The following is a 14,518-nucleotide window of genomic DNA, read 5'->3' as shown; positions in this document are numbered from 1 at the left end:
CGTTGAACTGGGCGTTGCTTCTGGGTATTAGTTGGTGGACGTTAAAGCTCCCAGAATGTTCATCAAGAAGAGTCGGCAAGCTATTGTCAGCACGATGTACAAATTACAAGTTGTTGCCCCAACCAGCAGAGTGCAGCACATCAGAGGCACAGCCAGTGATGCTACTCTGCAGCCTTGTGCTGAATGCAAATGAAGAAGATTTAATTCCCTTGACCAGTTCGTGTCCCTGTTGTATTTTCCTTCAATCTTCTTCTTCATCGTTCCCCAAATTGCCTTTTCTCCTCATTACATCTACTTTACAATCCCTTATTGATCAATAACAAGGGATATTGAATAATGCAGCTCCCTTTAGTTTTGTACCCTCCATATCTCACCCACCCCTCATCATTGATCCGATCCCTTCGATAATTTATGTTTAAAAAAAAAATAAAAAAAAAAAACATTCCACCAACATTTAACCCTTGCCCTTGGATTGTCCCGTTGATCTTTGACCCCTGACCTACAATCCAATCCCATATTCTAATATCATCCTCCAACATCTTTTGCTCCGAATGATGTTGTGTTGGGCAGCTTGGTTGTCAGGTAGCTTTCATTTTGGTGGGGCGCAACTGTGCCGATGATGCTGTGCCCCCATATCAGTGCACCGGTACTCATTTCGCCAACCTCAGAAGGATGACAGGCTGAGTCAACCCCACCTGGTGTTAATTCAACAGAAAAACAGAGCTCCAGCTCACCAGGTTTGTTCTGATCAATGAAGGACTGCTATTCGAAACGTCACCTCCATGACCTCGAACATGGTGGTAAACAAATTGTGTTTTACCTCAACAGTTGATAAAATCCCTCCCTTGGATATCTCGCAGAGCAGTATTTTTTTTTTTTTTTTCGTATACCTTGGTCGAGGCTCGTATGAGAGCGAACACACAACTCACAGCAAGGAGGCATGAGACAAGAGGGGCGGGAGTGGAAGGGACAAAACATTGGGGAACAGACACAGGTGAACTGTGGAAGGGAGAGGGATGGGGATGGGACGGGGAACATGGCGAGGAGAAGATGGACATTACAGGGACTTTCAGGAAGGAAAGCAGAAGAATTGAAGGAAGTGGGCTTGGGTGGATTATCGGGGGTAGAAAAGATCGAGGATTTGGATGGGGGAAGATAAGAGGTGGTGGTGAACAGCTGTTTTGAAAGCCTGGAGGGAAGAATGGGAAAGAATAGAGTGAGGAAGTTTATTCCAAAGGCGGGAAAAAAGAGGAATGAAAGAGTGAAGATGAGCAGTGATTCGTGATTTTGGTAGTTTTACCAGAAGGGGGTTGTTGGCGGACCTTGAGCGCCCTGTGGAAATGTGGTTGGGACAAATCGCAGAGAGAGCAGGGGGGGCAAGGCTGGAGAGGAGTCGGTAGAAGACAGAAAGACCACCGACTAACCTGCGGTGATTGAGTGAGAGGCCCAATGACTCAGCTTCATTGCGGGAGATGCCAATGATCTTAAATGCCCTGGTTTCGACAGCGTGAAGTCGAGAAAGGTGGGAGGCAGGAGCACCAGCCCAGAGGGGAGAGCAGTACTCCATCAGGCTACGGACAAAAGCTTTGTAAGTGGTCAGGAGCTCAAGAGGGCCGAGGAAGGACTTTGCACGACGGAGGATTCCCAGTCGGCGACTGGCTTTTGAGGCAAGGTTGGAAATGTGACTTTCCCAGGAAAGGTCATGGCAGATAGTGAGACCCAGAAGCTTGAAAGAAAAGACTTCTTCCAGAGGATTGTTGAGAAAGTGGATGGGAGGAAGGGTAAGACAACTGAACACGAGAGGGGATAAATCTGTGCATGAGGGAGAGCAAGTTTCTTTGAAAGAATTCCCAGGATGAGTTGATGTTTGAGAAAGTAGTGATAGGAGACCAGTCTGTAAGTTTGATGGCTGCTCGGAAACCCTGCCAGTCGGCTTGAGTGAAATGCCAGACTCGACGGCGGTGAGGTGGTTCTCTGATAACAGCCAGAGAGATGTCCACTTTAACAAGGACGTGGTCAGAAGAACCAATTGGAGCGAAGGAAGAGCAGCAGATATTGTCAGGGAAATTTGTCAAAATCAGATCCAGAAGAGATGGAGTACCATTGGTTGAGATCCGAGTCGGGAAGTTGACCGATTGAGTCAGTCCCAATGAGTCACAGAAAGCTTTTGCTGATGTCCCATGGCAGGTGAGAGAGGTACCCACACCTAGCCAACTGGCGTGATGACAATTGAAGTCACCACATAAGAGGAAGAGAGAGTTTGGATGAGAAGATAGAAGATGGTCCATGTTTTCGGAGAGTGAGGTGTAGATGGAGTCATCACTGTTCGGTGGACGGTACAGTACACATATAAACATGAGGTGGGAGTGGAGGGGAAGCCGAAGCCAGAGGTATTCCTGGGGGTGTGGGGGAGTGAGAGCAGTGCAGGGAGAGTGAGGAATAGAGTCTTTGATGAAGAGAGCAACACCTCCACCAGGACGAGGCTCAGGTCTGTCATACCGTAAGAGGGAGTAACCAGGGAGAGATACTTGGGAGTCAGACACGTCTTGGGAGAGGAAAGTTTCTGTTCGGCAGATAATGTCTGGTTTGTCAGTGGCAACCTGCATGGAAAGATCTGAAAGGTTTGAGCGAAGGCCCCGGATATTTGAGGTCCACACTTTTAATGAAGAGGTAGGGGAGGAGGCTTTGGGTGCAGGAGGTGGAGGGGGCGGGGGAGGGTAGGACGAGGGACGAGGGGGGAGGTAAGGAGGGTTGCTGAAGGAGTGTGGGGTATTGCAGAATAGCGAGGGGAGGGGGCCGAATGAGGAGAAAAGGCTCTGTGGTGCTGGGGGAGAGGGGGACAAGAGACAAGGAAGATGGCAGCTGTGGATTTGAGGAGGTGGAGTGAAGAGATGGAGGTGAGAGGGCAGTGGAGGGAGGCAGGTTGGTGGATGAGAGGGGGGGGCAACTTAGAGAAGGAAGAGTGAGGGGGATGAAAGGTGGGAGAAAGGTGAGGGGGGAATTTTTGAAAGAGGAGAGAGGGAGGCTTGGAGGGAGAAGAGTGGGATGGTTGCTTTGAGAGTGAGAGTGAGGGGTGAGGGGGGTGAGTTGGCACTGAAGTTGGAAAAAAAGAATGGTTGATGGAAAGCGAGCATCCATGGCAAACTGTGGTTTTTAAAAGTTTTAGGTCAGAGATGCGATTTAACACAATTCTTGATGGATGCAATGAAGGCGAATTCAGAGCATGGAGAGAAGAAGCGCTGTAATAGTTGGATTTTTTAGGCAAGGAATGAAGGAGGTCGAAAAGGGAGCAGTCTGTTAAAATAGCAGAAGAGTCGTGCATTGTGAAACAGTAAAGAGTACCACATGTGTGAGAGAGGAAGATGAAGCATTATAAGATCGTTTTTGTTGTTAAAAATAATGTATGAGAGAGTTCAACAGATTAGGTCATGGAAGTGTAAAAAAAAAAAAAAAGAAATCGAGGAAGACGAGGAGGAAGTTAAGAGGAAGAAGAAGTAGCAGAATCGGGAGAAGGTGAGCGTGTAAATTTACATGGTGGAAGGAAAGTTCCAAAGCGTGCTTCTTCTGGAGAAGATGATCAAAACATCGCATCACCAAATTTACAACACGACGTTTCACACAAACACACACGGACGTTTCATCTGCGGGGACTCAACGAAATCCGACTCGACCGAGTGAAGCCTGGGGGAACGAATAAAAAAAACGATGATAAATGTTACCTCAGGAATTTTCTCTTCACGATCTCCTCAGGCCCCATCATTATTCGCAACAACAATATTTTTTTGTCTTCCCATCATTACCTCATCTTTTTTATTGCGATTGGATGTATAAAGCAATTATTACTACCTCAGCAATTTTCTCTTCACGATCTCCTCAGGTCCCATCATATTCGCAACACAAATATATATTTTTTTGTCTTTCCATCGTCGTCTTACAACCATTACCTCATCTTTTTATTGCGAATGGACGTTGTAATATATGATGTTCGCAAGTCACTGAATAACTTCATTTGACGTCTTTATGTTTTTTTTTCGTGATTATACACCGCCTAATGTTCAGTGGCGATGACACATTCACCAACGTATGAGTCGTACGACGGACATACAAAATGACAACAAAGCAAACGGATATATTTAATTACGGACAAATATATATGTCACAATATCAGCATATAAAACAAAGAAAGCTCAACAGCAAGGTACTTTTTTAACTGTTATGACACACAAACCGTGGAACGACGCCATCGCAAGACGTGTTCTTTTTCTGCGCATGCGCAGACTCCCTGCTACGTCATGACGTCATCAACGCAACACTGCAGTGCAATGATGATTCATGACGATCGACGGGTGAATGCGGAAGTAAAGACAGTTGGTCTCCATCCTTCGCCTGGCTCATAAGTCATTACATGGCAAGCATCAGTGGGATTCAAGCCTGCTCCTCTGAAGACACTATTATTATTGATATTGACCCACAATTGGTCCGTGGACGCCAGCAGTGACCATTATTTTCGTTGTGTCTGTCTGTCTGTCTGTCTGTCTGTCTGTTTGTCTGTTTGTCTGTTTGTCTGTTTGTGACTCTCTCCAGAGCATAGCTCCGTGAAGTTTGTTGCAATCTTGATGAAACTTGGACACAAGCTTGATATCAGGGTCGAGTTGTGTCTTTTTGTATGATGGGTGTCTCACGCCCACTTGAACTTTTTTTTATATACAGGTATATTTTTTTTTCTCCATTTTTTTTCTCGCAATTTCATTTCCTCGAAGCTGTGCGTAACGTCCATAAGTGCAACATATAAAAAAAATCCGATTTGATTTGGTCAATTTTGATGGAAGAGACAGGTTTTTACGGTAGGGCTTCCTCAATAATTCCCACGAACCATCATCGCCTCCCGACTTGTGGAGTGTTTTAAACCATCCTCACCACTGGCTCTGGATACTCTGAACCTCAGCAATGCTTGGCGCCGATGGAGACAGCTGTTTGAACTGTTCATGGAGGCGTCAGGCCAAAGTTCGGAATCGTTTCCGGAGAGCAAGACAGTCGCCATCTTGTTTCATTAGGCCGGCAAGGCTGAGGTGCACAACACATTCACGTTCAGCGAAGCCAAGGACAGCAAGAAACTCGACTCGGTATGCCAAAAGTTCGAGGAATATTCGAATCCGCGAACGAATGTAGTCTATGAAAAGCACCATTTTGGGGAAACCTGACAGCAAGAGTCAACCCTTGTGACCAGTATGTCACCAAGTTGAGGGTGAAGGCCAAATTGTGGAGCTTTGCGGAAACTGAGAACATAGTTCTCGAGTCTTGACCATATAGTGTTCGCCATGTCGGATTTACGCTGAAAAGTAAAAGTAGCATTTACTCTGTGAAGAGGATCTTGACCTCACGAAAGCTGTGGACACATGCAGAGCAGCCGAGGCCGGTTGTGCCCAGTTGAAGACCATGATAAAGACACCACTTGAAGTAAATGAGATTCACACTTTGCGACAGCAGGGCATAGTGCCAAAGCCTGTCCAGATTTCCCGCAGTGAATACCGACCGACCTCTCCTCTTGGGCCCCAGAAGAGCCACCAACCACCGATATGGATTCCAAAAGAAACGGTTGCACAAATGCCCAGTTAAAGAGAAGAACTGCAACATTTGTGTCCACATCGGCCATTTCAAGAGAATGTGCCACACTCAACCCCAGAGCCAAGTACACACCATCATCACTCACAGTGATGATGAATATGACATAAATCTTGATCAGATATCTATTCCATCCATTGGGGCCACACTCTGTACAGAGCGTTGGTGCTGCCTCCGCAGTCTCTTTGGCAATTGGGCACAATTTGAACGGGTCACCACTTCAACACAGGATACCAGAATGTTGGCACTCATTTTGCCAACCTCAGAAGGATGACAGGCAGAGTCAACCCCACCTGGTATTAATTCAACAGCAAAGGGGGATTTGAACTCAGGATCCTGGGATCCCAAACCCACCACCCTAACCATAAAGCCAACACCAGGCATAGATGTTTATTGATGGCGTTGATACTATCAAGTTCTGCTTCACGGATTTATCGATTGAAGGGCTGAAGGTGAAGACACTGGTGTGCAGGCATCTGTCATGCCCTTTTCCCTTGATCGGAAATGGACGTCGAAACCCCACATCCAGAATTCATCCGTCACTCTCAATGCATATTGGGGGGGGGGGGCATCAGGATTAGGTTGCACACAAAGGTAAGGCTAACATTCACTGCCAAACAGAGAGGGGACGTTTGAGTTCTATATTGTTGATTCCTCGGCATCACCTATTCTCGGACTATCTGCTTGTATTGCCCTCGACCGGATTAAAATTTGATAACAGCATCGATATTTGTTCTGTGCACCAGCAACCTGAACCACTTACATCGCCAGGTACAACCCAGTCTTTTGCAGATGTCTTTCACGGCCTCGGAAGGTTCGAGACCAACTGTCTTTATTTACGCATTCACCTGTTGATCATCTTTTCCAAAAACAATAACAACAACGGAATATAGAGTCGCAAGACAGTTGCAGGCCCTTGATCCCAACAAATCCCCTGGCCCCGATGGTCTGCATCCCAAAGTTCTAAAGGAACTGGCAGCTGAGTTAGCGTCGCCGCTGTGTTGGTTGTTCAACTTCTCGCTTGTTACTGGGAGTCTCCCAAAGGAATAGAAGGAGGCACATGCATTGCCCATCTTCAAAAAGGATGATAAACAAGATCCAGCCAATTACCGACCAGTCAGCCTTACTTCAGTGGTGTGCAAGGTATTTGAGTGCTTGTTAAAGCAAGAACTCATGGCACACCTAGAAGGGCAGCACCTAGTTACCCAGGTGCAACACCGCTTCCACCAACATCGCTCGTGCCTTACCAACCTGATATTGGCATATTATGAAAGTTGGACTCTCGTGGTAGATAAGCATACATCTGTTGATGTCATTTTTGTTGACCTCAGCAGGTTTTCAAACACCATCCTGCATCGACGTCTTGTTGAGAAACTCGAAGCCTGGGGCCTGCGGCCTCCACTTTTGACTTGGTTTCCAAACTTCCTGACTGGACACCGCCAAAGAGTGTCGATAAATGGCTCACTTTCTCTCTGGGCCTAGGTTTAAAGTGGAGTGCCTCAGTGCTCGGTGCTCAGACCAGTGCTGTTTCTGATATATATATATTGATGACTTGGTTGATTGTTTTTGTTGTCGATCGCTGTTGTCTGCAGATGACCCTCAAACTTTGGTGTAACGGAATGGAACACGACACCAATCCAGCATTGCAGGCGGATCTACACAAGCTTGAAGATTGGATGCAACTGGGGCCAATGAAAGTGAACCCGACCAAATGTGGGGTTATGCGCCTTGAACGATTCCTCTCAATGGTGCAATACCGTTTGGGTGGAGTGGACCTTGTGATGATTGACATTGTCACTGACCTCTGAGTTCATACGATGCGCACAATGTCAGCTTCATTGCGGACTAATGTGGTGACAAACAGAGCACGCTCGGTGATGTATTGCTTCCGACGCTCCTTTGTTTTTATTACACCAGCAATTTTCCAGATGGCCGACACAAACTTTGTTTGACTGCATCTGGAGTATTGTCTACCACTGTGGAGGTGCTTTCTGAAGCGGGACTGTAACCTGCTGGAGAAAGTGTAACGCTGTGCAACATGCATGGTACAAGGGCAAGCACGCTTCTCTTACGAGCAAATCTGGATCTGTTTCCATTGGACTGTAGATGGCCAAGAGGTGATTTGATAACATTTTACAGAATTCTGCGCAGGGAACTCAACATCTCATTTGAAGAACCACTGAGCCAATGTCCAGGCAGTCGCTTTTGCAGGCATTCCTGGAAATGAGTAAAGCCTTTGGTGTGCCGCAGAATAAGAGCAGCCTTCTTTACAGACCAGCTGGTTAATGTTTGGAATGGACTTTCCAAGGACACCATCCAAGCATCAATGACTGACGGCTTTAAGAGGAGTTTTACCGAAGATAGGACGACACAGGGCACACACCCTCCTGTCCTACAATGACTTGACTTGACTTGACTTGACTTGGCCAATGATCTCATTTTGGCCATATTTTTTTCAGACCACCATATGTGCTTGACCCTCAACATTTGGGGATAGAATAAAATATGAAAATCCTTTCCCGTCTACAATCTATCCATAAAACTCAACATCATGAAGATCGGAGGAACATTATTCAAGTTCTGATTGAAAAGTGTTTTTATAATTAGGTCACAATCTGAAAAAGGTAGGTCAAGGACACAAAACAAATATCAGGTGCACAACATCAGTGTAGGTCCACTATTATGAGGCAAGGACATCTTGGAAAGCCAAGCGATTCTTGAGATGCAACACTGGAAAAATTGAGCAATGACAAAAAACGCATTCTTTTTTTTTACACCACCATTTGACCTTGACCTTTAACCTGGAGAGGTATGATGTAAATTAAGTGAAAATACAACTTGCTCTCGGCTATTTAGAGAAATTTGTTCTGATCAGACAAACGTTTGTTGAGTTTTGGTCAAAAATGTTAAAATGTCTATAATTGGGTCACGACCTTCAAAATTAGGTCAAGGTAAATATAATAAAAAAGTCAACCCTGCATACTTTGTATTCCCATTATTGGTGCATGTTTATTTGGGCGGTGTATAGGCAACTGACACCTCTGCATAGACAAAAAGAGAATAACCCAGGTTACGTGTACGTGAATTATAGTAAGCATGCTGGACTCTGTTCTAATAGTACGTACTTTGTAGATGTACTCAGATTATAATTGTACATACTTTATCGAGGTACATTGCTGAAAAAGGATAACATCGAATTGCTGGCTACCACCGGGTGGCGTTTGTGGCCGGTATTGGCATATTATGTGTGGACAGGCATAAACGAACAAACTAACAAATGGATGAAAATGCAATTCCCCCTGACGAGGCGACGACAATAAAGAATAAAATAAAATGGGATACAACGATGCGGTTTGATGCAGGTGGAAGAACATTTTCTCAAAGTTTTATGTTGCATATTTGTTGAAATCACCACTTAGCATGTTATCATCATCTGGTCTCGAAAAAAACTGGACAACACTGATCTTTCTTGTGGGGATGCCATTTGCAGTAAATGGGATGTCACTCATCACAGGTGACACCAGGTGGAAACAAAAAGGGTCAATAAAATCTTGAGTATTGGTCTTTCACCTGCAGCAAACCGCATCATATTGTCCCATTTCATTCATTGTTAGCTCTTCTACAATGAGGTCAAGAAAATCTGTTGAAACCATAATGATGTCCTTCAGTCAGTCAGTCAGTCAGTCAGTCAGTCTTCAAGCCTGGTGTTGGCTTAGTGGTTAGGGTGACTGGTTTGAGATCTTTGGGTCCTGAGTTTGAGGCCCTGTCAGTCGTTGAATTAACACCGGGTGGGGTAGACTCAGCCTGTCATCCTTCCAAGGTTGATGAAATGAGTACCAGTGGACTGGTAACAGGGGCATTGCATCAGTAGTATATCCATGCCCTCGGCTATTGATGCTACTTGCAGCCTTGTGATGTACATGAAGAAGGAGTCAGTCCTTCTTTTCTCCCAACAATGGGTCCATTAACGTTTTACCCCTTCTCCTCCGAGGTGGCTCAACGGATCATTTTGAAACTAGGCATGATGATTCATGACATCGATGCGCAAAATGTAACTGAGCCCATTTTTTTCATTTCCATCCAGATAGTTAGATATATAATTAGCTAATTAAGTCAAAATGTAATCTGCGTTTGCATGGCCATTAGATATGGCTCAATTCCATCATCTCATGAGACGTTTCGTTGTTTAATTTTAACCTCTGAATATAATTTCATATTAATCATTATTTAATTTAACTTCTTATTAAATGTTACTAATGCCCTCTGCCTTTGAAGAACGGGGAAGGGGGAGGGGTGCACATAGAATTGGGGTGGGGGGGTACAAAGCCAAAGAGTCCTTTTTTGGGGGGGGGGGAAACAAAGTCCCTTTTAGTCTTGTTGTCCTTTTAATACCCTTTCAACACTTTGGTCCCCTTTAGAACCATAAGACCCTTTAGAACCCTACAATCCTTTAAGACCCCCAAATCACCTCATGCAGCCTGACTCCAATTGCCCTCCATCGGGACACAAGCGTCTGTCCCACTTGGGACTATTCATTTTTATTACAGATTGAATTTGGGATGGTAATTTGTGGACACCCCTGTACGATGCAAACTTTTTTCTGAATATAGCGTCACCACAATCAGAGTTTGAACTTTTAAAAAAAGTTGTCTTATTTGGAATCTCCATATCATTACTTGTCAAAAAACAGCTATCAGTATTCTGGTGGATTTTGTATCACTGACAATGTCTCAAATAGCATTTTTACCACATTTGGTTTAAAAAAAAAAAAACTTTCGATTCCTACCAACCCGTTTTTCAGTGCCTCCAACTTGCCACGCATATGGAAATATCATCTATATGTTACGGGAATTAAGTTAGTCTGCCTGAAGATCACAGCACAAAATTAACCGCGATACAAAGATGAACTTGCAATCATGATTGTATTACCCAGTTATTAAATGTACAATTCACAGACTAACTTTTCAAGCTTCAGACTACATACATATATATATATATATATATATATATATATATATATATATATATATATATATATATATATATCTATATATATATCTATATATATATATCTATATATATATATATATATATATATATATATATATATATATATATATATATATATATATGTTACTGTTGGACTTCGCTATTCGCGGATCCTGCGTATTCGCGGTATATAAAATGCGACCTGCTTCGACATTCGCTGCTCTGTGCTTCATGTATTCACGGTTTTTCGTGGGATTTAAAAAAAATTTCCCTCTTGAATCACGAACCACCAGAAACCTATCCCCCATTTTTCCATTGAACCAATGCCTTGCAATTTGTGGATTCGCTATTTGCGGCATTTTCCAGGAACTTATCCCCAGCGAATAGCGGGGTCCGACAGTATGTACATGTCGGATATAAAAGTCTGCTGGCATGAGACGGTGGACATTAAAGATCACATGGTGTCATTCGCAAAAGGTTGTCAAATTTTCTTCCCAAAACAGTTCCAGTTGAACATCAGTCTTGTCCAGCCAGTTCGTGAAAGTCTTCAGCCAGAATTTCCATTTGGCCGATCCCACAAGAAGGAGGGATTAATTTTGGCCATTAAAGAAGCAGTAGGTGATGATGAATAGAAAAGCATTTCCTGGCTATAAATCCCAACTTGCAATGCAGTAAAAATTCACCTGAACAACACCTTTCTCTCCTTATAGTCATGCTTTTAAATGCAAACATATCGATTTCATATCATTCCTGTTTTGTGACTCAAATTGCATGCAAATATTCCTTCCTGTTGGGGGGGGGGGGGAAATTCCCTTGACAGTTGTAAGGAACATTGTAATTGATCTTCCTGAAGTTTTCCAGCCTTTGCAGATAGCTTGTAAAAAAATAAAAATAAGAAAAAGGAAGCCATTCTCGTATAAAAATACAAGTTTATTGCAATCTACGGCTTACATTATATGACTTCACAAAAGCCAGGGTTGCAAATCCATGTTTTCCATCTACGAACATTACATTTTACTCACAGAAGGTGAAACATTCTGTCGATATTTATTTCTACCTTGCAGTGGAATAAAAGTGATACCTTACACAAAATTCCCATTAAGAAAAGTGCTTCTCCCCAATTGTTCACGGGTAGGCTGTATTATGAGCTGATTCCATTAGCGGTGGAGAACAATCCAAAAGTGAACAAACTATTCACAGGTTGACCTCATCAAGACAACCATTGTGCAGAAACCCAAATAGCGGAGACGACTCGCTGCCTTGGAAACACACAGACGCTCCGCACACGTCGTCCGCCCCAACACACCCCTCTTCCCAGAGGGACATATATTAATCACACAAATAAAATAGCTGGAAAATGCTGAGAACTGCAAGCAAAAGCTCCAAATGTGCACTTGCGGACCCCCAGCGACTATAAAGTGTTACTTCGTTAAAAGTTTTCTTTTCTCAAAGATGCAACTTTGGAAAATAATTAAATATATCTTCTGCTGTTTTCCTTTTTGTTTAGACTCTCAAGTCAATATATAATGATGTGCTTGAAATGCTTTCTTGCAATCCTTCCATTCTTAATTGTTCCTCAAAAACAGCTCACTTCACACAGATTCTGGATCGGTGCATGACCGGTCGGTCAGCTCTTTCCTCATCTTACCGAAGAGGCAGAGATTTCACCCTGGAAGACTCCCTCCTGCTTCAGAGACCTTTCCTTAGCTCATGCTAATCCCTCATCATTTGCATATGGTGTCATATGTACAATGTCATGGTTTTGGGCAAGAACAAACGAGGGAAGCTGCTGACTGTGACGGTTTTTACTTGACTTTATTTTACCATGACTGACCGACCAGTTTCTTTTCTCATCAACCGCATTGGGTGAACCACTACGGTGGGTGAATCCATATGCGTGGGAGATCCACAAAGCCATGTGGGAAAGCAAGAATGCCAATTCCTCCAGTAGATAAAGTACAAAGACTGGACATGGATTATAACTGACATGTTATGCTATAAAAAGCAACTCTACCAGAGACTACAGACAAATAACTACACTTGTCGATCTCAGCTAGTCCATTCATCACCAAGAGAGGCTGCGCTGCACCGGCCTTTTAGGCCGACTGCCTTTTCCATCCACCCTGGCGAAGAGCAACAGGCATGAAGCAGAATGCTTTTTCATCCTTCAGGCATCGGCTTCATCAACGGTGAGAACTTCGGCCGCATCGCTTGGCCCACGTGAAACACCACCGACTACGTACAGCTTGTTCTGTACTCTAAGGGAAGAGCATGAGCATCTAGGGGTGGGCATGGATGGCAGAAGCTCCCAACGGTTCTTCACTGGGTGTAGTGCCTCAACTTGTCCCAGTGGCTTTGGCTGGTTTCCTAACAAGGCAACAAAGACAACATTGATAAATCAGCAGGGTTCATATTTACACAGATTACTCACTCCTTGAAAATTGTTCCGATTGGCTGACTTATTAGCTTTAGCCACAAACTTACCTGAAATCACAAAGGCCCATCTACATATTGCAGACACAAAATGGTGGACTGTGTGTGTGTGTGTGTGTGTGTGTGTGTGTGTGTGTGTGTGTGTGTGTGTGTGTGTGTGTGTGTGTGTGTGTGTGTGTGTGTGTGTGTGTGTCTTAGGCACCCCACTGCAAGTCTCTGCTTTATCCTCATGACTTTCTTTATTTTCTTGAATTTACTTTTCAGAATTTTCACTTTTCTCTCCTTCCTCCCCCACCCTCCCTCTCCCCCACTCCCCTCAGCCAGCATCATGTCCACAATATTTAAATTTTTTCTAACCATATATGTCAGCATTAAACATGTTCTGATATAAAAAAAATTATCTAAATAAAATGAGCAAGGGCAAAGATTTGTCTGGCTTGCGTTCATAAATACACGTAATTTTATTGATCGAACAGAGTTCAGGCAGGGTGGGGTAGACTTTGCTTAGCTTCGCTGGTGCATGCATAGGTGTCCCTCGAGACGAGGATGATATCAGTGTATAAATAAAATATTGAAGTGGTCCTGAAGATAACTGGGTGTCATGGCTGGTGGCTGCACTTCTGTTGGTGGGAGTGTAGTCCGATTCCGTTGAAGATCTGTCTCCCACAACCGCACTGAAAAGCTAGGAGTTGCAGCTCTGGTTGGTCATGACCATGTCTTCTCTGCCTCCAGGCCTCAGCTGACTATATTAAGCTAGATTTTGCAATCTTGCCTTCTTGGAGAACTGCCTGATCCCACGCAGACCTACACTTTGCAGTCTCTTCCCACTTATGTGGAGATATATCTGCTGCAAACAAGTGTCTTTTGAAGCAGTCTTTATAGTGGAGCTTTGGGTGATGACGGAAACTACATCAACTTGTTGAAGAAGGATATGGACCAAGAGATAGAGGAACTACACACAGCAATGGTTGACCGAAAGGACCAGAAGTTGAGAAGCAATGGCATCTGCATTCAGTCTGAGAGCCAGCCTGAAGAAGAACATTCTTTCAACCTTTTTCTTGCAGAGACATCAACTTTGTGAATGTACCATTGTATGCTATGAAGGAACTTGTGCACAAAGCAGGCCAATTAAAGTGAAATAAGCTCGCTCGAAAGAGGTGTATAATTCTACAGTATATGTGTGCATACTTACCATGAACCATGAACTAAACGAAACACAGGAATTTCAAGGAAATTGAAAGAGAATGTTTTGGTGTGTTGTGTGACGCCGGCCTACCTTTACGGTTTCAAAATGGTGGCACTGACAGAGGGACAACAACAGAGGTTGCAGGTTTGTGAGAACAACTGGGTGATGAGGATTGCGGAAGTGAAGAAGGTGGACAGAAGGAAGATGGATGAACTGAGCAAGGAGATTGGTGTGCAGATGAGATTGACGAGGAAGAATAGAAAAATCCGGATGAAGTTGGCTGGACTC

General features: G+C 44.0%; 2 protein-coding genes across 10 annotated transcripts in view; both read right to left on the bottom strand.

Moving 5' to 3' along the window:
- Positions 1-4,296, bottom strand: part of LOC147019897 (uncharacterized) — a 55,282-nt gene extending 50,986 nt beyond the window's left edge. For 2 of the 6 annotated variants that reach the window (XM_085894726.1, XM_085894727.1), the window contains exon 1: positions 3,720-3,907. In XM_085894726.1, coding sequence (XP_085750852.1) covers positions 3,720-3,760 — 41 coding nt within the window. In that variant the 5' untranslated portion in view covers positions 3,761-3,907. Of the gene's footprint in view, positions 1-3,531; positions 3,676-3,719; positions 3,921-4,228 lie in introns of those variants that run through there. The other 4 variants (XM_085894723.1, XM_085894722.1, XM_085894721.1 and 1 more) reach the window with 4 other exon arrangements.
- A 7,322-nt stretch (positions 4,297-11,618) lies between these two features.
- The window catches only part of LOC147019896 (uncharacterized), a 41,467-nt gene continuing 38,567 nt past the window's right edge, over positions 11,619-14,518 (bottom strand). For 3 of the 4 annotated variants that reach the window (XM_085894717.1, XM_085894718.1, XM_085894719.1), the window contains exons 6-7: positions 14,321-14,517; positions 11,619-12,978 (exon numbers count right to left, since the gene is read on the bottom strand). In XM_085894717.1, the coding sequence (XP_085750843.1) occupies positions 12,931-12,978; positions 14,321-14,517 (245 nt within the window). In that variant the 3' untranslated portion in view covers positions 11,619-12,930. The remainder of the gene's footprint in view (positions 12,979-14,320; position 14,518) is intronic. The other variant, XM_085894720.1, reaches the window with a different exon arrangement.

Source organism: Eptatretus burgeri, chromosome 9 (genome assembly GCF_056783735.1).
Source record: "Eptatretus burgeri isolate ZD-2024b chromosome 9, Ebu_testis_v1, whole genome shotgun sequence".
NCBI classification, from domain to species: domain Eukaryota; kingdom Metazoa; phylum Chordata; class Myxini; order Myxiniformes; family Myxinidae; genus Eptatretus; species Eptatretus burgeri.
This window is presented reverse-complemented; position numbering and strand designations above follow the sequence as displayed.